This window comes from Anolis sagrei, chromosome Y (genome assembly GCF_037176765.1).
Source record: "Anolis sagrei isolate rAnoSag1 chromosome Y, rAnoSag1.mat, whole genome shotgun sequence".
In the NCBI taxonomy this organism is placed as follows: Eukaryota; Metazoa; Chordata; class Lepidosauria; order Squamata; family Dactyloidae; genus Anolis; species Anolis sagrei.
The window spans coordinates 83,183,719-83,210,760 of record NC_090035.1 but is presented as its reverse complement, the minus strand read 5'-3'; the positions used below and the strand labels follow the sequence as shown (position 1 = coordinate 83,210,760).

Genomic DNA, 27,042 nt, shown 5'->3' with positions numbered 1-27,042 from the left:
GCAAGCTATTCAACCTCAGCAGACTGAAAGCCAAAACCAAGGTTACAACAACATCAGTTATAGAACTCCAGTATGCTGATGACAATGTCCCAGCGCTTCTGCAACTGGACAGAGCACACAACCATGGCATCTTCCTCCCTTTTTAATAAATACATCACCGGCTTTGTGTGCATTACATAGTGCATTCATAGCAGGCTCCACCTGCCTCCAGGTATTTCCACTCGCAATGGCTCTTTCCATGCTTTGCAGTCAATTGGTGTGAAAACGGGGCAGGGCCCAGTCCTTTGGGTGGAAGTTGACCCTAACTATGGGTCAATCTGTCCTTGGGGTCCATTTTCCCATTGCAAGGGGGGGGAATGGAGGGTCCGGCCTGGGTGGAGGGGGCTAGCAAGGGCTCTTCAGCTCTCTGGCCATTTGGCAAAGGGCGCAAGGGCAGCAGCAGCAGAAGGCCACCCAGTCGCAGCAAACGCAGCCCTGCAGAAGAGAAGAGAAGGAAATGTAAGAAGACTCGTAAAAACACCACAAATGTTTCAACAATAAGGCTAAAACCTCAGGTCAGACAGGTATGGCACGTCGTTATACAGCATTGAGCCACAGCAGTTCAAGTGGTGCAAAGCTGCAGTGTGGATGCACCTGATGCAAAGGCCAACTCCCCAAAAGCAAATGAGTTCATTTGGTTGCTTTAATCTGGGTGTGAATGTGGTTTGCACCTGTTTGGCTCTTATCAGGGCATCCCTTCAGGTAGCGTTGGTGCAAAAGGATGCAAAAGGAGGCTGCAGAATAATATTGCAGACTTTTTGGAGTTGGGCAGAACTGGAATCCTGGTGTTGTCATTTGGTGAATGCTTTTTGGCAGAGAAGGCGAAAGACCTTGCAAAACTACAACTCCCAGGATCCTAATGCACTGAGCCGTGGGAATTCAAGTGGTGTAAAGCGGCATTCATTCTGCAGTGCAGATGCGCCCAATGCAAAGGCCAACTCCCCAAAAGGGAGTGAGTTCATGTGGTTGCTTCAACTTGGGTGTGAATGTGGTTTGGCACTTATCAGGGCATCACTTTTGCACCCTTTTGCATTGGTGCAAAAGGAGGTGGCAAAATGACTTTGCAGAGTTTTTGGAGGTGGGCAGAACTGAGAAATGCATTCTGGAGTTTATAAACAGGAGCATCGCTTGCATACATAAACTTCCCCACTTCAGGGCATGCTCCATGGGAATGCATTTGTTTTGCTGCACGGTGCAAAATGAGATTGTAAGCATGCACAAAAGTGACCCAAAAGGGTGCAAATATCCCTTTGCATGACTGCATTTTGCATCTGGATAAAGAAGTGCCTTTTTGCATTTTGCATTGCCACATCAAGATATGCCTTTGACAGCCCGTGCCTCCAAGAAGACGCCAATTTATGTCTTGTAAAACAGCATAAGTGTTTTTAGAATAAGGCCAAAGCATTTGCAGGTAAGACAGGTATTTGCACCTGTTTGGCTCTTATCAGGGCATCCCTTCAGGTAGCATTGGTGCAAAAGGATGCAAAAGGAGGTGGCGAAATGACTTTGCAGAGTTTTTGGAGCTGGGTGGAAGAGTGAGGGGGCGGAATTATTTTGCAGAGTTTTTGGAGTTCGGCAGAACTGTGAGAAATGCATTCTGGAGTTTATAAACAGGAGCATCGCTTGCATACATAAACCTCCCCACTTCAGGGCTCCATGGGAATGCATTTGTTTTGCTGCACTTTGCAAAATGAGATTGCAAGCATGCACAAAAGTGACCCTAAAGGGTGCAAATATCCCTTTGCATGACTGCATTTGCATCTGGGTGAAGAAACGCCTTTTTGCATTTTGCATTGCCACATCAAGACATGCCTTTGACAGCCGCCTCCAAGAAGACTCCAATTTATGTCTCATAAAACAGCGTAAGTGTTTTTAGAATGAGGCCAAAGACTTTGCAGGTCAGACAGGTATGGCACATCCTTATATAGCATTGAGCCACAGCAGTTCAAGTGGTGCAAAGCCTCAGTGTGGATGCGCAAGAGGCAAAGGCCAAGTCCCCAAAAGCGAATGAGTTCATTTGGTTGCTTCAATCTGGGTGTGAATGTGGGTTTGCACCTGTTTGGCTCTTATCAGGGCATCCCTTCAGGTAGCATTGGTGCAAAAAGATGTAAAAGGAGGCGGTGAAATGACTTTGCAGAGTTTTTGGAGCAGGATGGAAGAGTGAGAAATGCATTCTGGAGTTTATAAACAGGAGCATTGCATGCATACACAAATCTCCCCACTTCAGGGCTCCATGGGAATGCATTTGTTTTGCTGCATGGTGCAAAATGAGATTGCAAGCATGCACAAAAGTGACTCCAAAGGGTGCAAATATCCCCCAGGAGCATCACTTGCATACAATAACTTCCCTGCTTCAGGGCATGCTCCATGGGGATGCATTTGTTTTGCTGCACGGTGCAAAACAAGATTGCAAGCATGCACAAAAGTGACTCAAAAGGGTGCAAATATCCCTTTGCACGACTGCATTTTGCACCTGGATGAAGCGCCTTTTTGCGTCTTGCATCGCCACATCAAGACGTGCCTTTGACAGCCTGTGCCTCCAAGAAAACTCCAATTTATGTCTTGTAAAACAGCCGAAATGTATTAATCAAGTGTAAACATTTGCACCAAGACAGGTGTAAAAGTGTGTGTCAAGACAGGTGTAAAGGTGTGCATCGAGACAAGAACTAATAAGGCCTTCTCAGGTCAGGCAGGTATGGCACGTTCTTCCCAGCAAGGAAGGAAACCCTCCCAAAAATACATGTGCATAGGGTGCATGAGTTTGTTTTTCTCTGCACGAGCACATTCCACAGATGGGTGCAAAAAAAAAAAACATGCAAAAGATGCAAATCAGTAAGGAGGATTTAATTAACCCAACGTCATCTATATTGATTTAGTGGGATGGGTGGTTGCATCTGCACTGCAGAATGGATGCAGTTTAGCACCCACTGGAACTACCAGGGCTCAATGCAAAGATCTGTAGTGTTTATTGATTAGTCCACTCACCATATCAACAGTAAGACTGGATAGATAGATTTGTTTTTTTGATCAGCCTACTCAGCATATCAATAATAAGCCTGGTCCCAGTTGAAGGCAGTCATAGTTTTTTTATTGATTAGTCAGTTGGCTATATCAACAATAAGCATGGTCCCAATTGAACATAAATAGATTTGTTTATTGATTACCCCACTGTCTATATATCAATAGTAGGCCTGGTCCCAATGGAAGATAGATAGATTTGTTTATTGATTAGCCCACTCAGTATATCAACAATAGATAGATTTGTTTATTGATTAGCCCACTCAGTATATCAACAATAGATAGATTTGTTTATTGATTAGCCCACCCAGTATATCAACAATAGATAGATTTGTTTATTGATTAGCCCACCCAGTATATCAGCAATAGATAGATTTGTTTATTGATTACCCCACTGTCTATATATCAATAGTAGGCCTGGTCCCAATGGAAGGTAGATAGATTTGTTTATTGATTAACCCACTCAGTATATCAACAATAGATAGATTTGTTTATTGATTAGCCCACTGACCATATCAACAGTAGGCCTGGTCCTAATTGAAGATAGATAATTTATTTATTGATTACTTCAATGACCATATCAATAAGCCTGGTCCCAATTGAAGGTAGATTGATAGAACAGCTTATTGATTAGTCCACTGACCATATCAACAGCAAGTTTGGTCCCAATTGAAGGTAGATTGATAGATTTGCTTATTGATTAGCCCATTGACCATATTAACAGTAGGCCTGGTCCAAATTAAAGGTAGAACAATAGATTTGTTTATTGATTAGCCCACTCACCATATCAGCAGTAGGACTGGTCCCAATTGAAGGTAGACAGATAGATTTGTTTATTGATTAGCCCACTCACCATATCAATAATAGATAGATTTGTTTATTGGTTAGCCCACTGACCATATCAGCTGTAAGCCTGGTCCCAATGGAAGGTGGATAGATAGATTTGTTTATTGATTAGCCCACTTATCATATCAGTTACCATGCTCCCAGTTGAAGGTAATGGTTACTCCAATGACCATAGCAATAAGCCTGGTCCCAACTGAAGGTAGATTGATAGAACAGCTTATTGATTAGTCCACTGACCATATCAACAGTAAGCTTGGTCCCAATTGAAGATAGATCGATAGATTTGTTTATTGATTAGCCCATTGACCATATTAAAGTAGGCATGGTCCCAGTTAAAGGTAGAACAATAGATTTGTTTATTGATTAGCCCACTGATCGTATCAACAGTAAGTCTGTTCCCAATTGAAGGAAGATAGAATTGTTTATTGATTACTCCAATGACCATATCAATGGTAGGCTTGGTCCCAATTGAAGGTAGACAGATTTTGTTTATTGATTAGCCCACTGACCATAACAACAGTAAGCCTGACCCAATTGAAGATGGATATATTTGTTTATTGATTACTCCAATGGCTATATCAATAAGCCTGGCCCCAATTGAAGGTTGATTGATATATTAGTTTATCACTGACCATATCAATAATAAATCTGGTCCCATTTGAAGATAGATTTGTTTATTGATTTAGTCCACTGATCATATCAATAATCCTGGTCCCAGTTGGTGGTAGACAGATAGGTGTGCTTAATGATTAGCTCACTGACCATATCAACAATAAGTCTGATCCCAATTGAAGGTAGATTGATAGATTTCCTTATTGATTTGCTTATTGATTAGGCCATTAAACATATCAACAATAAGCCTGGTAATTGGTGAAGTTAGATAGATGTGTTTGTTTATTGATTAGCCCACTGACCATATCAAGAATATACAAACAAATAAAAACAAATGGCTTTCTTAAAGCTCTTATAGTAATTAACTAAAATAAATTGAAACACTATAAAATTTGATTAAATAACAATTAAGGGGGTCAGATTGGATGACCTTTTGGGTTCCCTTCCAACTCTAGGATTCTATTATTCTATAGCAGCATTTCTGAATTAACCTTCAATTGCCTATGAGTTTGGATGGTCATCTGTCGGGAGGGGTGAGGTGATGTCCTGGTCGAAGGGGTGAGAATGGATGACCTGTGGGGTGTCCCCCCCACCCAACCTTAGGATTCTACGGAGCGTACCGTGATGCGCAGCTGCTCCCGGAGGCCCGTCCGCATGGCCACAAGGGCCCCCGGCAAGAAGGGCACACAGCAGCACTCGCCGTACTCAACGGCCACCTTGCAAGCCAGGATGCAGGGGACGAAGAGGCCGCAGGCACCTGCAAAGGAAAGGAGGCCTTCAGGTGGGAGCAGAAAGGTACGCCCCACGTCAAGCATCAGGCTCCTAAATAAAAGGCATCACCTCATGGGATTTGAAGAGTGGAGGGACTAAGGTGTACAGTTGTGCATCGAGGTAAGTGTAAAGGTGTGCATCAAGAGAGGTGTACATCAAGAAGTGTAAAAGGGTGCGTCGAGATAGGTGTAAAGTTGTGCATCAAGTCAGTATACAGGTGTGTGTCAAGACAAGTGTAAAGGTGCGCCTCATGATAGGTCTACATGTGTCATCAAGATAGATGTAAATGTGTCATCAAGACAGGTATAGCAGTGTGCCTCAAGACAAGTGTAAAGGTGTGCATCAAGACAAGTATACACGTGTGCACCAAGACAGGTGTACAGGGGTGCATCAAGACATGTGTAAGGGTGTGCATCAAGGCAAGTGTAAAAGTGTGTGTCAAGACAGCTCTAAAAGTGTGCATCGAGACAGGTATACAGGTGTGTAAAGGTGTGCACTGAGACAGGTGTAAAGGTATGCATCAAGACAAGAGTAAAGGTGTGCATTAAGACAGGTATACAGGTGTGCATCAAGGCAAGTGTTATGGTGTGTGCCAAGACAAGTGTGACAGATATACAGGTGTGTGTCAAGAGAGGTATACAGGTGTGCATCAAGACAAGTGTAAAGGCGAACACGAGACAGGTGTAAAGGTATGCATCGAGACAAGAGTAAAGGTGTGCATCAAGACAGGTATACAGGTGTGCACCAAGACAGGTATACAGGTGTGCATCAAGGCAAGTGTTATGGTGTGTGTCAAGACAAGTGTGACATATATTCAGGTGTACGTCAAGACAGGTATACAGGTGTGCATCAAGCCAAGTGTAAAGGTGTGCACTGTGATAGGTGTAAAAGTGTGTGTCAAGACAGGTACAAAGGTATACATCGAGACAAGAGTAAAGGTGTGCATCAACACAGGTATATAGGTGTGCATCAAGGCAAGTAATGGTGTGTGTCTAGACAAGTGTGACAGATATACCAGTGCGTCAAGACAGGTATACAGGTGTGCATCAAGGCAAGTGTAAAGGTGTGCATTGAGACAGGTGTAAAGAGTGTGTCAAGACATCTGTAAAGGTGTGCATTGAGACAGGTATACAGGTGTGCGCCAAGACAGGTATACAGGAGTGCATCAAGACAGGTGTAAAGGTGCGCATCAAGACAGGTGTCAACCCCACCACCCCCGAAACAGAGACCTGGCCTCTATGGCGTTGGGTTGCCAAAGTGAAATCTGGAGGAGAAGGCTCTGGTATTTTTAGTGGTTGCATCAAAGAGGTGCATCAGCAGGTGTGGCGTGTTGGCATGACTCAAGGAGGCACACCTGCTGAAGTTACCTGTTCTGTGCAACCATTAAAAGGGCAGGAGTCCCATCCAAGTTTCACTTTGGAAACCCAACAAGGGAGACGTGGGACTTGTTAGTGACCAATGTTACAATTGTGTGGAAGTGGAAATATTAAATATTGCAAATGATATCCTATGGAGAAGGGAGCTAGCTCAGAAAATAGTCTATCACATCTATGGCCGATGGCCATCTGTTGGGAGGGCTTTGATGATGTCTATGGCAGATATAGTCTATCTATCTATCTATCTATCTATCTCTCTATCATCTATCTATCTATCTATCTATCTATCTATCTATCTATCATTCTTATGGTTGGATGGGCAGCTGTTGGTAGGGCTTTGATGATGTCTTCTTTCCACCATCAAAGCCCCCTCAACAGATGGCCATTCATCTGAGTTGGACTGGATGACCTTCCGGGTCTCTTCCAAATCTAGGATTCAACAACAACAACAACAACAACAACAACAATACAGTTATATACCACAGAAAATAGTCTATTTATCTATTTATTGAATCTATGGTTAATGGCCATCTGTTGGGAGGGCTTTGCCAGTGTCTATGCAAGATATATTGCGTCCGTCTATCTGTCTGTCTGTCTGTCTGTCTGTCTATCTATCTATCTATCTATCTATCTATCATACTTATGATTGAATGGCCATCTGTTGGGAGGGCTTTGATGGGTTCTGTGGCAGATATAGTCTATCTATCTATCTATCTATCTATCTATCTATCTATCATTCTTATGGTTGGATGGGCAGCTGTTGGTAGGGCTTTAATGATGTCTTCTTGCCACCATCAAAGCCCTCCCAACAGATGGCCATTCATCTGGGTTGGACTGGATGACCTTTGGGGTCTCTTCCAAATCTAGGATTCAGTAACAACAACAACAACAATAATAACAATAATAATAATACAGTTATATACCACAAAAAATAGTCTATCTATCTATTTATTGAATCTATGGTTAATGGCCATCTGTTGGGAGGGCTTTGCCGGTGTCTATGCAAGATATATTGCGTCCGTCTATCTATCTATCTATCTATCTATCTATCTATCTATCTATCTATCTTTCATCTATCTATCTATCTATCTATCATACTTATGGTTGAATGGCCATCTGTTGGGAGGGCTTTGATGGGTTCTGTGGCAGATATAGTCTATCTATCTATCTATCTATCTATCTATCATTCTTATGGTTGGATGGGCAGCTGTTGGTAGGGCTTTAATGATGTCTTCTTGTCACCATCAAAGCCCTCCCAACAGATGGCCATTCATCTGGGTTGGATTGGATGACCTTTGGGGTCTCTTCCAACTCTAGGATTCAATAATAATAATAATAATAATAATAATAATAATAATAATAAAAACAATAACAATAACAATAAATTACATACCACAGAAAATAGTCTGTCTATCTATCTATCTATCTATGTCTATCTATCTATTGAATCTATGGCTCATGGCCATCTGTTGGGAGGGTTTTGACGGTGTCTATGCCAGATATAGTGCGTTGTCTATCTATCTATCTATCTATCTATCTATCTATCTATCTATCTATCTGTCTATCCGTCTATCCGTCTATCTATCTATCTATATATCTATCCAGCTAGCAATTGACTCTATGGCTCATGGCCATCTGTTGGGAGGGCTTTGATGGTGCCTATGCCAGATATAGTGCATCGTCTATCTATCTATCTATCTATCTATCTATCTATCTATCTATCCATCCATCCATCCATCCATCCGTCTATCCGTCTATCTATCTATCTATCTATCCAGCTAGCAATTGAATCTATGGCTAATGGCCATCTGTTGGGAGGGTTTTGACAGTGTCTATGCCAGATATAGTGCATCCGTCTGTCTGTCTATCTATTGGTCTATCTAGCAGTCTATCGGTCTACCTATCTATCAATCATACTAATGGTTGGATGGCCATCTGTTGGGAGGGCTTTGATGGGGTTTTCCTACCATCATCAAAGCCCTCCTGATGGACATCCATCTGGGTTGGACAGGACAACCTTTGGGGTCTTTTCCAACTCTAGGATTGTATGACAGATATCTCACAGAATATAGTGTCCTATCTGGCATACCTATGGCTGGATGGCCATCTGTCAGAAGGGCTTGAATTGTGTCTTCCTGCCTGGCCGAAGGGTGCTGGACTGGATGCCCTTTGGGGACCCCTTTGTGACATTTCATCAGGTCAAGCAACCAGGTTGCACCAACAAACCCCACCGGCTGAAATGTCTTTTTTTGTTTTCACATCACTATTAAAGGGTCAGGTGAGCTGGGACAGGTATGGCCAGGTGAGCCGCCTTCTACTACCATGCCTCCCCCAAATGTCCCCAATCAGTAGTTGCTGGGTGCAGGAGGTCAGTGCCATTGCTGCCCAGTCCAGCCTGACCCCTTGACCTATGCCTCTCCAGCCACTCAGACCCACTGACCACCTCTCAAATACTCACAGATGGTCTGGTCAGCGCTGCAGTCCAGGAGGTCCGTCTTCCAATCCCGGTACGGCGAGATCTGGCACCGTCTGACCGCCATGGGCTGAGTGACCACTGGGCAGGGCTGGAAAGCCATCAGGACGATGGAGAGGAGCCGGTCCAAAGAGAAGTGTCTGCGCTAAAGAGTGACCTGCAGCTCCCAGGTGTCTTCAAGGTCTCCAGGTGTGCGCCATGGAGGAGGAAAGCGATGGGATTTGGTGCAAAAAGGGCCACAGCGGTCCTTGCAAAGGTGTCCCAGGTTCATGCTCCTGCAGCAGCTGGAAAGGAGACAGGTGAGGAAACAGGTAAGAGCGGGAGGCGGGAGAGAAAAGGTGGGAGGGAGGATTGCAAGAGAAAGGTGTGTTTGCGGCAAAGGCAGCCAGGATAAGGAGCAGCTCCTCCTTGTCGGAAGGCAACCTGGGGGTGTCCAACAAGTCCACCATGCTACAACACACCTGAAGGCCAGGTGCTAAGCCCACCGCTCTCCAACACACCTGAAGACCAGGTGCCAGGGTTTCAAGACAGGTTGAGCCTCCCTCATCCAAAAAATTGGGGAGCAGAAGTGCTTGGGACTTCCGATTTTGGAATCCCTTGCATATATGCATATCTGGGGATAATTGGGGAGGAAGTCCAACAAAACACCTGAAGAGCAGGTGGCAGGATTTGAAGACAGGTTGAGCCTCCCTCAGCCAAAATCCATGGGACCAGAAGTGTCTGGGATTTCTCCCTTTGGAATAACTTCTGATTTACGATTGATTGATTTGATTTGATTTCTACCCCGAAGGGGACTCAAGGTGGCTTGCAAATCCGGCAAAGTTTCAATGCTGCACAGGTAAACAATAACATATATCTCATCAAAATATAAACAATCTAAATATATAAGCAATTAAGACACATAACTTGCATCTATCTATCTATCTAATCATCATCATCATGGGTTACAGAATAATTAAAACACATAAACATTGCAAAAACACTACAAATATACGTATTAAAACGTATTTCTATAAATACGTTATATTAAAATACACAAAATGTGGAGATGTATGGTCTATATACCTATATGCATTTCTGTGAATATTTGAATATGTATAAAGGAATTAAAGGAATATCTCTGGCAGGGTGGACACCACGATCACACCTCCGCCCTTAGATATAGCATGGAACTAAAGGTTGAGCCTATGTGACCGAAGTACTTGGTAGAAATATAGCTGCCACCACCTCAGAAATGCCGGCCTGAGGAACCGAAAAGGGTGTGATTATATTTCAAGTAAAAGGATGTTTGAGCACTGAGACTTTTATGGCTGACTGGGCTTTAGAAATGTATTGAGAGAATGATTTCTGAGGGAAACGAATGGATTGAGGCGAACACCAGTTAAAAGTAAACTAATAAAGAGTTTATTTATAACTTGAGGATAACAACAACACGTTGGAATTGAGTGGTACAAAATCTTGATGCAGTTGCAGTAACTTGGTTGCTTAAATCCAAACAGTTCTCTCTGACAGAATAGCTTTCTCCGCTTGAGTCTCTATAATCAACTGTTCTATTATTAGACACAGTTTTACTTGGAGCACAGACCCCTGTCTGCCTCTCACACAGGGTTATAAGGTATCTTTGAAACCTCTCTTAGGCTCAATAAGACACAGCTCTCCTTTACTAGCCTCTCTAGTAAAGCTCTAGCCCAATGTCTTCACCTTATTCCCTAACCTAGAGACTAGCTAAAAGCTCTTCCCTTTCTGTCAGTTCCCTGCTCTAAAAATCCCACTTTCTCTGTCTCACTCCCAAACTCTTCTCCCTTTCTGTCAGACAAGACAGCTCCTTTCCCTCCATCCAGCTGACTCCACCCCTGATTGTTGCAGTCAGCCTGACTCCTCCTCCTTCTCTGTTGAATACCAAGATGCCAGATACTGCTATGCAGGCTTCGGCCTAGCCAGCTAAAAGGTAGTTTTATTACAGTATGTATGTATGTATGTATACACACATACATAGGGTTGGACTAGATGGCCTTGGGGGTCCCCTCCAACTCTAGGATTCTATGGTAGATATATCACAAAATAGTCTATCTATCCATCTATCTATCTATCTATCTATCTATCTGTCTATCTATCATATCTGTGGCTAATGGCCATATGTTGAGACAGCTTTGATGGTGTGTGTGTGTGTGCATATATATATGCACACACACACATGCATGTATATATGCATATATGTATATATACACACTAACTGCCCTCTGCCACGCATTTCTGTGGCCCAGTCTGTGTATATGTGTTTTCTGTGTGTGTATATATATTTGTGTATATGTGTATATATGAGTGTTTGTGTATATATGTGGTTTTGCGCATGCGCTGTAGCATCTTTTTGCTTTTTTTGGCTTTTAAAGTTTCTTCTGTTGTGTTTTCCAGTGTTTTGCATGGATAGACGGAGAGAGAGAGAGATATGCATGGATGGATAGACAGATGGATGGATGAATGGATGGATAGATGGATGGATGGATAGATAGATAGATAGATAGATGGATAGACGGATGGATAGAGAGAGAGAGAGAGAGAGATGCATGGATGGATAGACAGATGGATGGATGAATGGATGGATAGATGGATGGATAGATAGACAGATAGATAGATAGATGGATAGACGGATGGAGAGAGAGAGAGAGAGAGATGCATGGATGGATAGACAGATGGATAGACAAATGGATGGATGGATGGATGGATGGATAAATAGATAGATGCATGGATGAATAGACAGATGGATGGATAGATAGATGGATGGATAGATAGATGCATGGATAGATAGATAGATAGATAGATAGATAGATAGATAGATGCATGGATGGATGGATGGATGGATGGATAAATAGATAGATGCATGGATGAATAGACAGATGGATGGATAGATAGATGGATGGATAGATAGATGCATGGATAGATAGATAGATAGATAGATAGATAGATAGATGCATGGATGGATGGATAAATAGATAGATGCATGGATGAATAGACAGATGGATGGATAGATAGATGGATGGATAGATAGATGCATGGATAGATAGATAGATAGATAGATAGATAGATAGATAGATAGATGCATGGATGGATGGATAAATAGATAGATGCATGGATGAATAGACAGATGGATGGATAGATAGATGGACGGATAGATAGATGCATGGATAGATAGATAGCTAGATAGATAGATAGATGGATGGATGGATGGATGGATGGATGGATGGATAGACGGATGGACGGGTGGATGGCAGACAGACAGACAGACATATAGACAGAGAGATATATTGGAGATGGGGGCACAAAATGCATGGATGTTTCATTATCTGGAGGCCTCTAAGCAGAGGCTGGGTGGCCATTTGTTGGGAGGGATCAAATGTTGTCTTCCATTATGGCAAAACCGGGTTAGAGTGGATGGCCTTTGAGGGTCCCTTCCAATTCTATGAGTTTACATAGACACAGAACCTGAAGGTAATAAACATTGTGGTAATATTTTAGTGCCTGGAGCATGGTTCCGCACTGTTGCATTAATGCCGCTTAGCTCGATGCCACTTTAACCGCCATGGCTCCATGCGACGGAATCCTGGGTGTTGTCATTTGGTGAATGCTTTTTGACAGAGAAGGCGAAAGACCTTGCAAAACTACAACTCCCAGGATCCTAATGCATTGAGCTGTGGCAATTCAAGTGGTGCAAAAATGCATTCATTCTGTGGGTGCGGATGCACCCGATGCGAAGGCCAACTCCCCAAAAGTGAGTGAGTTCATGTGGTTGCTTCAATCTGGGTGTGAACGTGGTTTCTGCACCCGTTTGCCTTCTGTTTGGGGCTTATCAGGGCATCCCTTCTGATAGCATCGGTGCAAAAAGATGCAAAAGGAAGAGGCGGAATGACTTGGCAGAGTTTTTGGAGCTGGGCGGAAGAGTGAGAAATGCATTCTGGAGTTTGTAAACAGGAGCATCGCTTGCATACAAAAACTTCCCCACTTCAGGGCTCCATGTGAAATCATGGAGGAATTTAAAAGGTTCTGGCCCTGAAGGAGAGACCCAGCGGACCCACCAAAGAGAGCTCTCTCTACAATGGTGAGCAAAGAGAAGGAGGCTTGGTCACCTCCTGAGTGCCTGGGCCAATTGCTGGGCTTCTGCCGCCTCGGCGTCCTGACAAATCAGGAGAGAGGGAGGTGGAACGAGAGGGAAACAATGGATACTTGAGAGGATTATGGAGGTAGGAAATGTCCATGCGGCCAGCGTCCTGGGGCCTGCGAGCCAGCCATTCATATTATCATAGAATCAAAGAGTTGGAAGAGACCTCATGGGCCATCCAGTCCAACCCCATTCTGCCAAGAAGCAGGAATATTGCATTCAAACCACCCCTGACAAATGGCCATCCAACCTCTGCTTAAAAGCTTCCAAAGAAGGAGCCTCCACCACACTCCTATTGTCATTGAGTGGCTGCAATATACATTGATGTTTGGTATTCCTGCCAAGATCCGGATTTTTTCAGTGCAGAGATATGGGAACAATGGGGAACTTTGGCTGAAGTCTTTAGTGAAAGAAAAATTGAATGGGTGACAGATTAGGACGAGGTGCGGCATCACCACTCAAGCAGGGAGCTTTGAGACGGTTGAACAGAAGCTCTCTGAAGATCTAGGTGCTCTTACATCCTATTACAGGGAAAACCAGCTGATCCCTAATCCATCTAAAACACAGACATGTGCCTTTCATCTCAAGAACAGACAAGCATCCCGAGCTCTGAGGATTATGACCTGGGAAGGAATCCCACTGGAGCATTGCAGCACATCCAAATACCTGGGGGTCACTCTGGACCGTGCTCTGACCTACAAGAAGCACTGCCTGAACATCAAGCAAAAAGTGGTCGCTAGAAACAATATCATACGAAAGCGCTGACTGGCACAACCTGGGGATCACAACCAGACACAGTGAAGACATCTGCCCTTGCGCTATGCTACTCTGCTGCTGAGTCAACATCGACACCGAAATACAACATTGCCTGAGCTTGCAAGTGCAGCATTTTTCTGAATGAAGCAGAGAGTGTTTGAGGACCGGGACATCCATAGGAAGACCAAGGGGCTTGTCTATAAAATTGTTGTCCTCCCAACCCTACTATTCGCCTGCGAGACGTGGACGGTCTACAGATGTCAACATTGACACTGAAATTCAACACTGCCTGAGCTCTGCAAGTGCAGCATTCTTCCGAATGAAGCAGAGAGTGTTTGAGGACCAGGGTATCCCAAGGGAGACCAAGGGGCTTGTCTATTAAGTTCTTGTCCTCCCAATCCTGCTATTTGCCTGCGAGATGTGGACGATCTATAGATGTCAACATTGACACTGAAATTCAACACCGCCTGAGCTCTGCAAGTGCAGCATTCTTCCGAATGAAGCAGAGAGTGTTTGAGGACCAGGACATCCATAGGGAGACCAAGGTGCTTGTCTATAAAGTTCTTGTCCTCCCAACCCTGCTATTTGCCTGCGAGATGTGGACGGTCTATAGATGTCAACATTGACACTGAAATTCAACACCGCCTGAGCTTGCAAGTGCAGCATTTTTCTGAATGAAGCAGAGAGTGTTTGAGGACTGGAACATCCGTAGGGAAACCAAGGGGCTTGTCTATAAAGTTGTTGTCCTCCCAATCCTGCTATACGCCTGCGAGATGTGGACAGTCTACAGATGTCAACATTGACACTGAAATTCAACACCGCCTGAGCTCTGCAAGTGCAGCATTCTTCCGAATGAAGCAGAGAGTGTTTGAGGACCGGGACATCCGTAGGGAGACCAAGGGGCTTGTCTATAAAGTTGTTGTCCTCCCAACCCTACTATTCGCCTGCGAGACGTGGACGGTCTATAGATGTCAACATTGACACTGAAATTCAACACTGCCTGAGCTCTGCAAGTGCAGCATTCTTCCGAATGAAGCAGAGAGTGTTTGAGGACCAGGGTATCCCAAGGGAGACCAAGGGGCTTGTCTATTAAGTTCTTGTCCTCCCAATCCTGCTATTTGCCTGCGAGATGTGGACGATCTATAGATGTCAACATTGACACTGAAATTCAACACCGCCTGAGCTCTGCAAGTGCAGCATTCTTCCGAATGAAGCAGAGAGTGTTTGAGGACCAGGACATCCATAGGGAGACCAAGGTGCTTGTCTATAAAGTTCTTGTCCTCCCAACCCTGCTATTTGCCTGCGAGATGTGGACGGTCTATAGATGTCAACATTGACACTGAAATTCAACACCGCCTGAGCTTGCAAGTGCAGCATTTTTCTGAATGAAGCAGAGAGTGTTTGAGGACTGGAACATCCGTAGGGAAACCAAGGGGCTTGTCTATAAAGTTGTTGTCCTCCCAATCCTGCTATACGCCTGCGAGATGTGGACAGTCTACAGATGTCAACATTGACACTGAAATTCAACACCGCCTGAGCTCTGCAAGTGCAGCATTCTTCCGAATGAAGCAGAGAGTGTTTGAGGACCGGGACATCCGTAGGGAGACCAAGGGGCTTGTCTATAAAGTTGTTGTCCTCCCAACCCTACTATTCGCCTGCGAGACGTGGACGGTCTATAGATGTCAACATTGACACTGAAATTCAACACCGCCTGAGCTTGCAAGTGCAGCATTTTTCTGAATGAAGCAGAGAGTGTTTGAGGACTGGAACATCCGTAGGGAAACCAAGGGGCTTGTCTATAAAGTTGTTGTCCTCCCAATCCTGCTATACACCTGCGAGATGTGGACAGTCTACAGATGTCAACATTGACACTGAAATTCAACACCGCCTGAGCTCTGCAAGTGCAGCATTCTTCCGAATGAAGCAGAGAGTGTTTGAGGACCGGGACATCCGTAGGGAGACCAAGGGGCTTGTCTATAAAGTTGTTGTCCTCCCAACCCTACTATTCGCCTGCGAGACGTGGACGGTCTATAGATGTCAACATTGACACTGAAATTCAACACCGCCTGAGCTCTGCAAGTGCAGCATTCTTCCGAATGAAGCAGAGAGTGTTTGAGGACTGGGACATCCGTAGGGAGACCAAGGTGCTTGTTTATAAAGCCATTCTCCTCCCAACCCTGCTCTATGCCTGCGAAGCGTGGACTGTCTACAGACGTCACATGCAACTCCTGGAACGATTCCATCAGCGCTGCCTCTGGAAAATTCTGCCAATCTCTTGGGAAGACAAGCGGACAAACATCAGCATGTTGGAAGAAGCAAAGGCCACCAGCATTGAAGCGATGGTCCTCCGCCATCAACTCCGCTGGACCGGCTACGTTGTCCGGATGCCCGACCACCGTCTCCCAAAGCAATTGCTCTACTCCGAACTCAAGAACGGAAAACAGAATGTCGGTGGGCAGGAAAAGAGATTGAAAGATGGGCTCAAAGCCAACTTTAAAAACTCTGGCATAGACACGGAGAACTGGGAAGCCCTGGCCCTTGAGTGCTCCAGCTGGAGGTCAGCTGTGACCAGCAGTGCTGCGGAATTTGAAGAGGAACGAATGGAGGGCGAAAGAGAGAAACGTGCCAAGAGGAAGGTGTGTCAAACCAACCCCGACCGAGACCACTTTCTAACCGGAAACAGATGCGCTCACTGTGGAAGAACATGCGGGACAGTCAGCTATGGATCCACCGCCAAGACCCTACACTTGGAAGGCCATCATACTTGGACAACGAGGCATTGCCTAAGTAAGTAAGTAAGTAAAAAGTAAGCCTCTACACATGGAACTTCTAGGGCTCAATGCTAAGAAATCCTGGGAGTTGTAGTTTTGCAAGGGGTGCACCTATTATGCTGTAATGTCAACGCAGTTTGGCTCCAATTTAATTGCTGTGGTCTTTCTCAGAATTGGGGAAGGGGAAAAGTAAGCTTTCTTCTCAGAGCTGGAGAAGGGAGAATGTAGGCTTTCTTTTCAGAGACAGAGAAGGGAGAAAGTAGACCTTCTTGGGGCTGTAGAAGGAGGAAAGTGGGCTTTCTCAGACCTAGGGAAGGGAGAAAGAAGGCTTCTCAGAGCTGGAGAAGAGAAAAAGTAAGCTTTTTTTTAGAGATGCAGAAAAGAGAAAGTAGGCCTTCTCAGAGATAGCGAAAGTGGGCTTTCTCAGAGCTGGGGAAGGGAGCAAATAGACTTTCTTCTCAGAGATGGTGAATAGAGAAAAGAGACCTTTTCAGAGCTTGAGAAGGGAGAAAGTAGGCTTTCTTTTCAGAGATGGAGAAGGGAGAGAGTAGATCTTCTTGGGGTTGTAAAAGGGAGAAAGTGGGTTTTTCTCAGAGCTGGGGCAGGGAGAAAGTAGGGTTTCTTTTTAGAGCTGGAGAAGGGAGAAAGTAGGCCTTCTCAGAGCTGGAGAGTGGTCCTTCTTGGAGCTGTAGAAGGGAGAAAATAGACTATTCTCAGAGATGGTGAATAGAGAAAGGAGACCTTCTCAGAGCTTGAGAAGGGAGAAAGTAGGCTTTCTTTTCAGAGATGGAGAAGGGAGAAAGTAGACTTTCTTGGGGCTGTAGAAGGGAGAAAGTGGGCTTTCTCCGAGCTGGGGAGAAAAGTAGGCTTTTTTCTCAGAACTGGTGAAGGGAGAAATTAGGGTATATTTTTAGAGCTGGAGAAGGGAGAAAATAGGCCGCCTCAGAGGTGGAGAAAGTGGGCCTTCTTGGAGCTGTAGATGGGAGAAAATAGATTTTCTTCTCAGAGATGATGAATAGAGAAAGGAGACCTTCTCACAGCTTGAGAAGGGAGAAAGTAGGCTTTCTTTTCAGAGATGGAGAAGGGAGAAAGTAGACCTTGGAGATGTAGAAGGGAGAAAGTGGGCTTTCTTAGAGCTCGGGAAGGGAGAAAGTAGGCTTTCTTCACAGAGCTGGGGAAGGGAGAAAGTAGGCCTTCTCAGAGATGGAGAAAGTGGGCCTTCTTGGAGCTGTAGATGGGAGAAAATAGACTTTCTTCTCAGAGATGGTGAATGGAGAAAGGAGACCTTTTCAGAGCTTGAGAAGGGAGAAAGTAAGCTTTCTCAGAGCTGGGGAAGGGAGAAAGTAGGCTTTCTTTTTAGAGATGAAGAAGGGAGAAAGTAGGCCTTCTCAGAGATGGAGAAAGTGGGCCTTCTTGGAGCTGTAGAAGGTAGAAAATAGACTTTCTTCTCAGAGATGGTGAATAGAGAAAGGTGACCTTCTCAGAGCTTGAGAAGGGAGAAAGTAGGCTTTCTCAGAGCTGGGGAAGGGAGAAAGTAGGCTTTTTTTTAAGAGGTGAAGAAGGGAGAAAGTAGGCCTTCTCAGAGATGGAGAAAGTGGGACTTCTTGAAGCTGTAGAAGGGAGAAAATAGACTTTCTTCTCAGAGGTGGTGAATAGAGAAAGGAGACCTTCTCAGAGCTTGAGAATAGAGAAAGTGGGCTTCCTCAGAGCTGCGGAAGGGGGAAAGTAGGCTTTCTTTTTAGAGATGGAGAAGGGAGAAAGTAGACCTTCTTGGGGCTGTAGAAGAGAGAAAGTAGGCTTTCTCAGAGCTGGAGAAGGGAGAAAGTAGGCCTTCTCAGAGACGGAGAAAGTGGGCCTACTTGTGCTGGAGAAGGGAGAAAATAGACTTTCTTCTCAGAGTTGGTGAATAGAGAAAGGAGACCTTCTCAGAGCTTGAGAAGAGAGAAAGTGGGCTTTCTCAGAGCTGGGGAAGGGAGAAAGTAGGCTTTCTTCTCAGAGCTGGGGAAGGGAGAAATAGGCTTTCTTGGAGTTGGAGAAAGGGAAAAATAGGCTTTCTTTTCAGAGCTGGAAGAGGGGGAAAGGAGGTCTTCTCAGAGCTGGAGAAAGTGGACCCTCTCAGAGCTCAGGAAAGAAGAAAGTCGGCCATGCTGTGGGGTGCTGGGAGTTGTAGTTTGGCCTTGGGAAGCTTCACATTGCATGGAGCCACGGCAATTAAAGTGGGTTGCCAAAGTGCATTTATTCCACAGTGCAGAAGCAACAGGTTAGAAAATGGCCCATTCCGCTCCATCAACATATATTTATATATGAGACATGTAGTTAATTAAATCCTTATCGCGACACGCATCTTCCTTGGGATGAGGCTGTGCTTCCGTGGATCAGGATCAGGGCTTAGTACTAAACCCTTTCGTTTTTCCCAATTAAGATAAGGATCCGTAATTGGGCAAGGCATTTGTACAAACACGGCTAATCCTCCTTAATGACAAGGGCGCTTTCCCAGGTGTGCTGGCGCTCGTTAAAGCTCATGAGGTTTGTCTTTGGAGGAGCAAGGGCTACCGTTGTCCGGCTGCACCTTCTCTTCCTTTTGGCCCATTCTCCCATTTCTTTATTTACGGGGAATTTTAGGTTTTATTCCATTTGCTGAGCTTTCCTTCTCCCAAAAGTTTCCGTCTCTGGCTGATAATAATAATCACACAGTCCTCATCATCCTGATGTTCCAAGAGATATTCCCTCAAAGAGATGGGCTGGGAAGAGACTCAACATTCAGGGAGGCATGTTGTGTTGTTTTTCAGTTTGTGTTGGACTCGGCACTGATTGTGCACTCCAGATTAACTGACATAATTAAGACCCACTTAATGAATGAAGCTGCCCTCGGGAAACCCGAACCCAGTGATTCCTCTTGCTGCAATCTTGCAGGAAAGAAATACATTTGTGGGAACAAGGTGCCTTCTGTCTTTCTTTCCTTCCTTCCTTCCTTCCTTCCTTCCTTCCTTCCTTCCTTCCTTCCTTCCTTTCTTCCATCATTCCTTCTTTCTTTCCATCCTTCCTTTCTTCTTTTCTTCCTTCTTTCCATCCATCCTTCCTTCTTTCCTTTTCTTCCTTCCTCTCTTCCTTCCTTCTTTCCATCTTTCCTCCTTCCTTCCTTCCTTCCTTCCTTCTTTCCTTCCCTTTCTTTCCATCCTTCCTTCTTTCTTTCCTTCCTTCTTTCCATCCTTCCTTCTTTCCATCCTTCCTTCCTTCTTTTCTTCATTTCTTCCTTCCTTCTTTCCATCTTTCCTTCTTCTTTTTTTCCTTCCTTCCTTCAATCCTTCCTTCTTTCCATCCTTCCTTCCTTCTTTCCATCCTTCCTTTCTTCTTTTCTTCCATCTTTCCCTCTTCCTCCCTTCTTTCCTTCCTTTCTTCCTCCTTTCCATCCTTCTTTCCTTCCTTCCTTCCTTCCTTCCTTCCTTCCTTCCTTCCTTCCTCCATTCCATCCTTCTTTCCTTCCTTCCTTTCTTTCCTTCATTCCATCCTTCCTTCTATCCTTCCTCCTTTCCATCCTTCTTTCCTTCCATCCTTCCTTCCTTCTTCCCTTCCTTCCTTCTTTCCACCCTTCCTTCCTTTTTTCCCTTCCATCCTTCCTTCTTTCCATCCTTCCTTCCTTCTTCCCTCCCTCCCTCTTTCCAAGGTGGAAAGACTGATCAACAGCAGGCGTGGGCAAACTTTGGCTGTTAGGAATTGTGGGAGTTGAAGTCCAAAACACCTGGAGAGAAGGCTGAAGTTGGCCCAGGCCTGATTGATAGATCTATGTATCTATCAAGCAATCTAAGTATCTTATCTTTATCTATCTTGGAAGGAAGGAAGGAAGGAAGGAAGGAAGGAAGGAAGGAAGGAAGGTTGGATGGAAGGATGGAAGGAAGGAAGGAAGGAAGGAAGGAAGGAAGGAAGGAAGGAAGGAAGGAAGGATGGAAGGAAGGAAGGATGGAAGGATGGATGGAAGGAAGGAAGGAAGGAAGGAAGGAAGGAAGGAAGGATGGATGGAAGGAAGGAAGGATGGAAGGAAGGATGGAAGGAAGGAAGGATGGAAGGAAGGATGGAAGGAAGGAAGGAAGGAAGGATGGAAGGAAGGAAGGAAGGAAGGATGGAAGGAAGGATGGAAGGAAGGAAGGAAGGATGGAAGGATGGAAGGAAGGATGGAAGGATGGAAGGAAGGAAGGATGGAAGGGAGGAAGGAAGGATGGAAGGAAGGATGGAAGGAAGGAAGGAAGGAAGGAAGGAAGGAAGGAAGGAAGGAAGGATGGAAGGAAGGATGGAAGGAAGGATGGAAGGATGGAAGGAAGGATGGAAGGATGGAAGGAAGGAAGGAAGGAAGGAAGGAAGGAAGGAAGGATGGAAGGATGGATGGAAGGAAGGAAGGAAGGAAGGAAGGAAGGAAGGAAGGAAGGATGGATGGAAGGAAGGAAGGAAGGATGGAAGGAAGGATGGAAGGAAGGAAGGATGGAAGGAAGGATGGAAGGAAGGAAGGAAGGATGGAAGGAAGGAAGGAAGGAAGGATGGAAGGAAGGATGGAAGGAAGGAAGGAAGGATGGAAGGATGGAAGGAAGGATGGAAGGATGGAAGGAAGGAAGGATGGAAGGGAGGAAGGATGGAAGGAAGGATGGAAGGAAGGAAGGAAGGAAGGAAGGAAGGATGGAAGGAAGGATGGAAGGAAGGATGGAAGGATGGAAGGAAGGATGGAAGGATGGAAGGAAGGAAGGAAGGAAGGGAGGAAGGATGGAAGGAAGGAAGGAAGGAAGGAAGGAAGGAAGGAAGGAAGGAAGGGAGGATGGAAGGAAGGATGGAAGGAAGGAAGGAAGGAAGGATGGAAGGGAGGAAGGATGGAAGGAAGGAAGGAAGGAAGGAAGGAAGGAAGGAAGGAAGGAAGGAAGGAAGGTTGGTTGGATGGATGGAAGGAAGGAAGGAAGGAAGGAAGGCACTTTGTTCCCATGAATTTATTTATTCCATGCAACATTAGAGACTGCAGGGAGAGGGAGAGAGAGAGTGTGTGTGTGTGTAGATAGGTAGATGCTAGATATTATAGATAAATACCATAGATCGATACTGTAGATCGATAGATAGACAGATAGTGAAGACAGATAGGTAGAGACTGGAGAGAGAGGAATCTGCGGAGGGACGTTTATTTGAGCGCAAGGCGGCTCTTTCTCTGCTCGTGGCTCCAGCTAATGCAAGGCTTGCAGCGTTGATCTTATCACAGCAAGCACAGCAGCCGGAGATGATGTTATTGTCAAGCCCCAATTGGGGAAAGTGACACACCTTGGCATCGTGCAGAAGCCGCTGCAAAGAGGGAGACGCTTCACACCAAGGCCACCGCCTCCATAGGATCCCAGGGTTGAAAGGGACCCCCAAAGGCTATCCCCCTATAAAACCCTAAACGGCCCCGGCCCAATTTACCTGTCCGAACGCATACTAAAGAGGCTGTCCAGGTCCTGAACCGGTGCTTGGCCTCTGTGACGGTCTGGATGAGGGCGAACAAATTGAAACTGAATCCAGACAAGACAGAGGCACTCCTGGTCAGTCGAAAGGCCGAACAGGGTATAGGGTTACAGCCTGTGCTGGATGGGGTCACACTCCCCCTGAAGATGCAGGGAGTGATCCTGGACTCATCGCTGAGCCTGGAAGCCCAGGTTTTGGCGGTGACCAGGGGAGCATTCGCACAGTTAAAGCTCGTGCGCCAGATGCGCCCATACCTTGGGAAGTCTGACTTGGCCACGGTAGTCCACGCTCTGGTTACATCCCGTTTAGACTACTGCAACGCTCTCTACGTGGGGTTGCCCTTGAAGACTGCTCGGAAGCTCCAACTAGTCCAACGCTCGGCAGCCATGATTTTAACAGGAGCGGAGCACAGGGAGCATACCACTCCTTTGCTGAACCAGCTCCACTGGCTGCCGATTTGCTACCGGGCTCAATTCGAAGTGCTGGCATTGGCCTATAAAGCCCTAAACGGTTCTGGCCCAAGCTACTTATCCGAATGTATCTCTGCTTATGAACCCACCACAACTCTAAGATCTTCTGGGGGGGCCCTGCTCTCTATCCCGCCTGCATCACAAGCACGGCTGGCGGGGACGAGGGACAGAGCCTTTTCTGTGGTGGCCCCTCGGCTGTGGAACGCCCTTCCCATGGACGTTAGATCAGCTCCTTTGTTAATGGTGTTTGGAAAAAAACTAAAAACCTGGCTGTTTGAACAGGCGTTCGGTTAAACAATGCAGTGTACACGATGAATATAGGAAACGGAATTATGGAAGACGAATTGGATCACGATTCTAGTTACCAGACGTTAATGTGTCGTTATTGATGTGTCATTTTGCATATTATGCTGTTAATGGTTTTTAAATTTTGTATGCTGTTGGATTGACTTTTGCTCTTGTTGTAAACCGCGTTGAGTCGCCTACAAGGCTGAGAAATTGCGGTATACAAGCAAAGTAAGTAAGTAAGTAAATAAATCACCCCCTATGAACCTCCGCTGAGATTCCACCACCATAGAATCATAGGATCCTAAAAGGGTGAGAAGGGACCTCCAAAGGTCATCTAGAACAACCCTACTCTGCCATAAAGGAAGGCACCATCCAAGCCCTCACAACAGATGTCCATCCAGCCTCTGTTTAAAGACTTCCCTAAAATCCTAGAGCTGGAAGGGGCCCCCAAAGGTCGGCCAGACCAACCCCATTCTGCTATAAGGGAAGGCACCATCCGATCCCTCCCGACAGATGGCCATCCAGCCTCTGGAGAAGCCCAACTGAACATTCTATGCCAGTTAGGGAGTCAGCTGGAGGCAGTCTATGAGAGTTGGTCAGTGTGTTATGGTCTGTAGCTGAGAAGCAGCTGGAAAATTAGTTAAAGGAACAAGTTTAAGGTAGTTTGAAACCTGTTTTTGTGTATTAATATAACAGTCCTTTTGAAAAAAAGGAACACACTGAATGAAAATCACATTGAAACGTTGTTCTGTAATCAGCAAGCATTTGGTCCTATGTAACCACTAAGCTTATGCCAAAAGAATGCTACAAATAAACTCGTTTCAACCTCCATCATACTTCCAGACAATGTATTCCACCGTCATAGAATCATAGGATCTTAAAAGGGTTAGAAGGGACCTCCAAAGGTCATCCAGACCAACCCCATTCTGTCATATAGGAAGGCACCATCCAAGCCCTCTCAACAGATGGACATCCAGACTCTGTTTAAAAAATCCTAGAGCTGGAAGGGGCTCCCAAAGGTCATCTAGACCAACCCCATTCAGCTATAAGGGATAGCACCATCCAAACCCTCTCAACAGGCAGGCATCCAGACTCTGTTTAAAGACTTCCCTAAAATCCTAGAGCTGGAAGGGGCCCCCAAAGGTCATCTAGACCAACCCCATTCTGCAATGAGGGAAAGCACCATCCAAGCCCTCTCAAGAGATGGACATCCACACTCTGTTTAAAGACTTCCCTAAAATTCTAGAGTTGGAAGGGGTCCCCAAAGGTCATCTAGACCAACCCCATTCTGCAATGAGGGAAAGCACCATCCAAGCCCTCTCAAGAGATGGACATCCACACTCTGTTTAAAGACTTCCCTAAAATTCTAGAGTTGGAAGGGGTCCCCAAAGGTCATCTAGACCAACCCCATTCTGCAATGAGGGAAAGCACCATCCAAGCCCTCTCAAGAGATGGACATCCACACTCTGTTTAAAGACTTCCCTAAAATCCTAGAGCTGGAAGGGGCCCCCAAAGGTCATCTAGACCAACCCCATTCTGCAATGAGGGAAAGCACCATCCAAGCCCTCTCAAGAGATGGACATCCACACTCTGTTTAAAGACTTCCCCAAAATCCTAGAACTGGAAGGGGTCCCCAAAGGTCGGCCAGACCAACCCCATTCTGCCATAAGCGAAGGCACCATCCGATCCCTCCCGACAGATGGCCATCCAGCCTCTGCTTAAAGACCTCAAGAGAAGAGAGACTCCATCATACTTCCAGACAATGTATTCCATCATCATAGGATTATAGGATCTTAAAAGGGTTAGAAGGGACCTCCAAAGGTCATCTAGACCAACCTTATTCTGCCATAAAGGAAGGCACCACCCAAGCCCTCTCAAGAGATGGACATCCAGCCTCTGTTTAAAGACTTCCCTAAAATCCTAGAGCTGGAAGGGGTCCCCAAAGGTCGGCCAGACCAACCCCATTCTGCTATAAGGGAAGGCACCATCCGATCCCTCCCGACAGATGGCCATCCAGCCTCTGCTGAAAGACCTCAAGAGAAGAGAGACTCCATCATACTTCCAGACAATGTATTCCATCATCATAGAATCATAGGATCTTAAAAGGGTTAGAAGGGACCTCCAAAGGTCATCTAGACCAACCCCATTCTGCCATAAAGGAAGGCACCATCCAAGCCCTCTCAAGAGATGGGCATCCAGCCCCTGTTTAAAGACTCCTCTAAAATCCTAGAACTGGAAGGGTCCTCCAAAGGTCATCCAGACCAACCCCATTCTGCTATAAGCGAAGGCACCATCTGATCCCTCCTGAAAGATGGCCATCCAGCCTCTGCTTAAGGACCTACAGAGGATGGCGTCTCCACCATATTCCCAGGTGGTGTACGCTACACTAGAATTGAAAGGCACCCCAAAGGCCATCCAGCCTAACCCACTGTAAGTACGTAAGCAATGCTTGTATGTATCTCTGTCTATCTATCTGTCTATCTATCTATCTATTGATGCCACCTGGAAAGGTAAAGAGCTCCATAGGTTACCTATGCCTTGCAAATAGAAACACAGCTCTTAAATAGACTACCCTCCTACCTGCGCAAGTGAGCTGATGCCACCTGGAAAGGTGAAGAGTTCCATAGGCTAATCATGCATTGCAAATGGAAGCACAGCCCTTGAATAGACTACCTTCCTACCTGCACAGGTGAGCTGATGCCACCTGGAAAGGTAAAGAATTCAATAGGCATACATTGCAAATAAAAATGCAACCCTTGAACAGACTACCTTCCCACCTGCGCAGGTGAGTTGATGCCACTTGGAAAGGTAAAGAGTTCCATAGGCTAAGCATGGCTTGGAAATAGAAACACAGCTCTCGAATAGAATACTTTTCTACCTGTGTAGGTGACATGATGCCACCTGGAAAGGTAAAGAATTCAATAGGCTAAGAATACATTGCAAATAGAGAGACAGCCCTTGAATAGACTACTTTCCTACCAGCGCAGGTGAGTTGAAGCCACCTGGAAAGGTGAAGAATTCAATAGGCTAAACATGGCTTGCAAATAGAAACACTGCCCTTGGATGGCCTTTGGGGGTCCCTTTCAACTCTATCAATGTCACCTGCACAGGTGGTGTAATGCCACCTGATAAGGTGAAGAAATCAATAGACTAAGCATGGCTTGGAAATAGAAATGCAACCCTTGAATAGACTACTTTCCTACCTGTATAGGTGACATGATGCCACCTGGAAAGGTAAAGAATTCTATAGGCTAACCATGCCTTTCAAATAGAAACACCCTTGAAAGTACTACCTTCCTACCTGTGCAGGTGAGTTGAGACCACCTGGAATGGTAAAGAATTCAATAGGCTGTGCATACCTTGCAAATAGAAATGCAGCCCTTGAATAGACTACCTTCCTACCTGTGCAGGTGAGTTGATGCCACCTGGAAAAGGAAAGAGTTCCATTGGCTAATCATTGCTTGGAAATAGAAACACAGCTCTTGAATAGACTAATTTCCTACCTGCGCAGGTGAGTTGAGACCACCTGGAATGGTAAAGAATTCAATAGGCTATGCATACCTTGCAAATAGAAATGCAGCCCTTGAATAGACTACCTTCCTACCTGCAGAAGTGTCTCGATGTCACCTGGAAAGGTAAAGACTTCTATAGGCAAACCATGCCTTGCAAATAGAAAGACAGTTCTTGACTAGACTAATTTCCTACCTGCTCAGGTGACGTGATGCCACCTGGGAAGGTAAGGAGCTGCTATGATGGATTCCACTCATCTACTCATCCACTTACCAGGCAGTGATGGGTCTCAAAAGCCCAGCATGATGGGTGCGTGAGTCCCCCACTCCTCTCTGCGCACCTGGGAGTCTCCAACAACAACAACGACGCTCCTTCCAGGTAGGTCAGCCAAGCCTGGCTTGCTCCTGCCTTTCGCCAACTTGTTGGGGCAGTTTGCCCGCTTGCGATACGGGATTGGCAACCTCAGATATGGAAACGGGCCTGACAAAAC

At 45.5% G+C, this 27,042-nt stretch overlaps 1 protein-coding gene across 1 annotated transcript; it reads right to left on the bottom strand.

Annotated features, from left to right (window-relative positions):
* Positions 1-322: 322 nt before the first annotated feature.
* LOC132765030 (cornifelin homolog A-like) lies at positions 323-27,042 on the bottom strand. Its single transcript, XM_067462308.1, has 4 exons — positions 26,826-27,042; positions 9,121-9,419; positions 5,136-5,272; positions 323-474 (listed from the first exon to the last, which is right to left on the bottom strand). Exons 2-4 carry the CDS (start codon positions 9,236-9,238, stop codon positions 385-387), a joined length of 345 nt encoding a protein of 114 aa, XP_067318409.1. The 5' UTR covers positions 9,239-9,419; positions 26,826-27,042; the 3' UTR covers positions 323-384.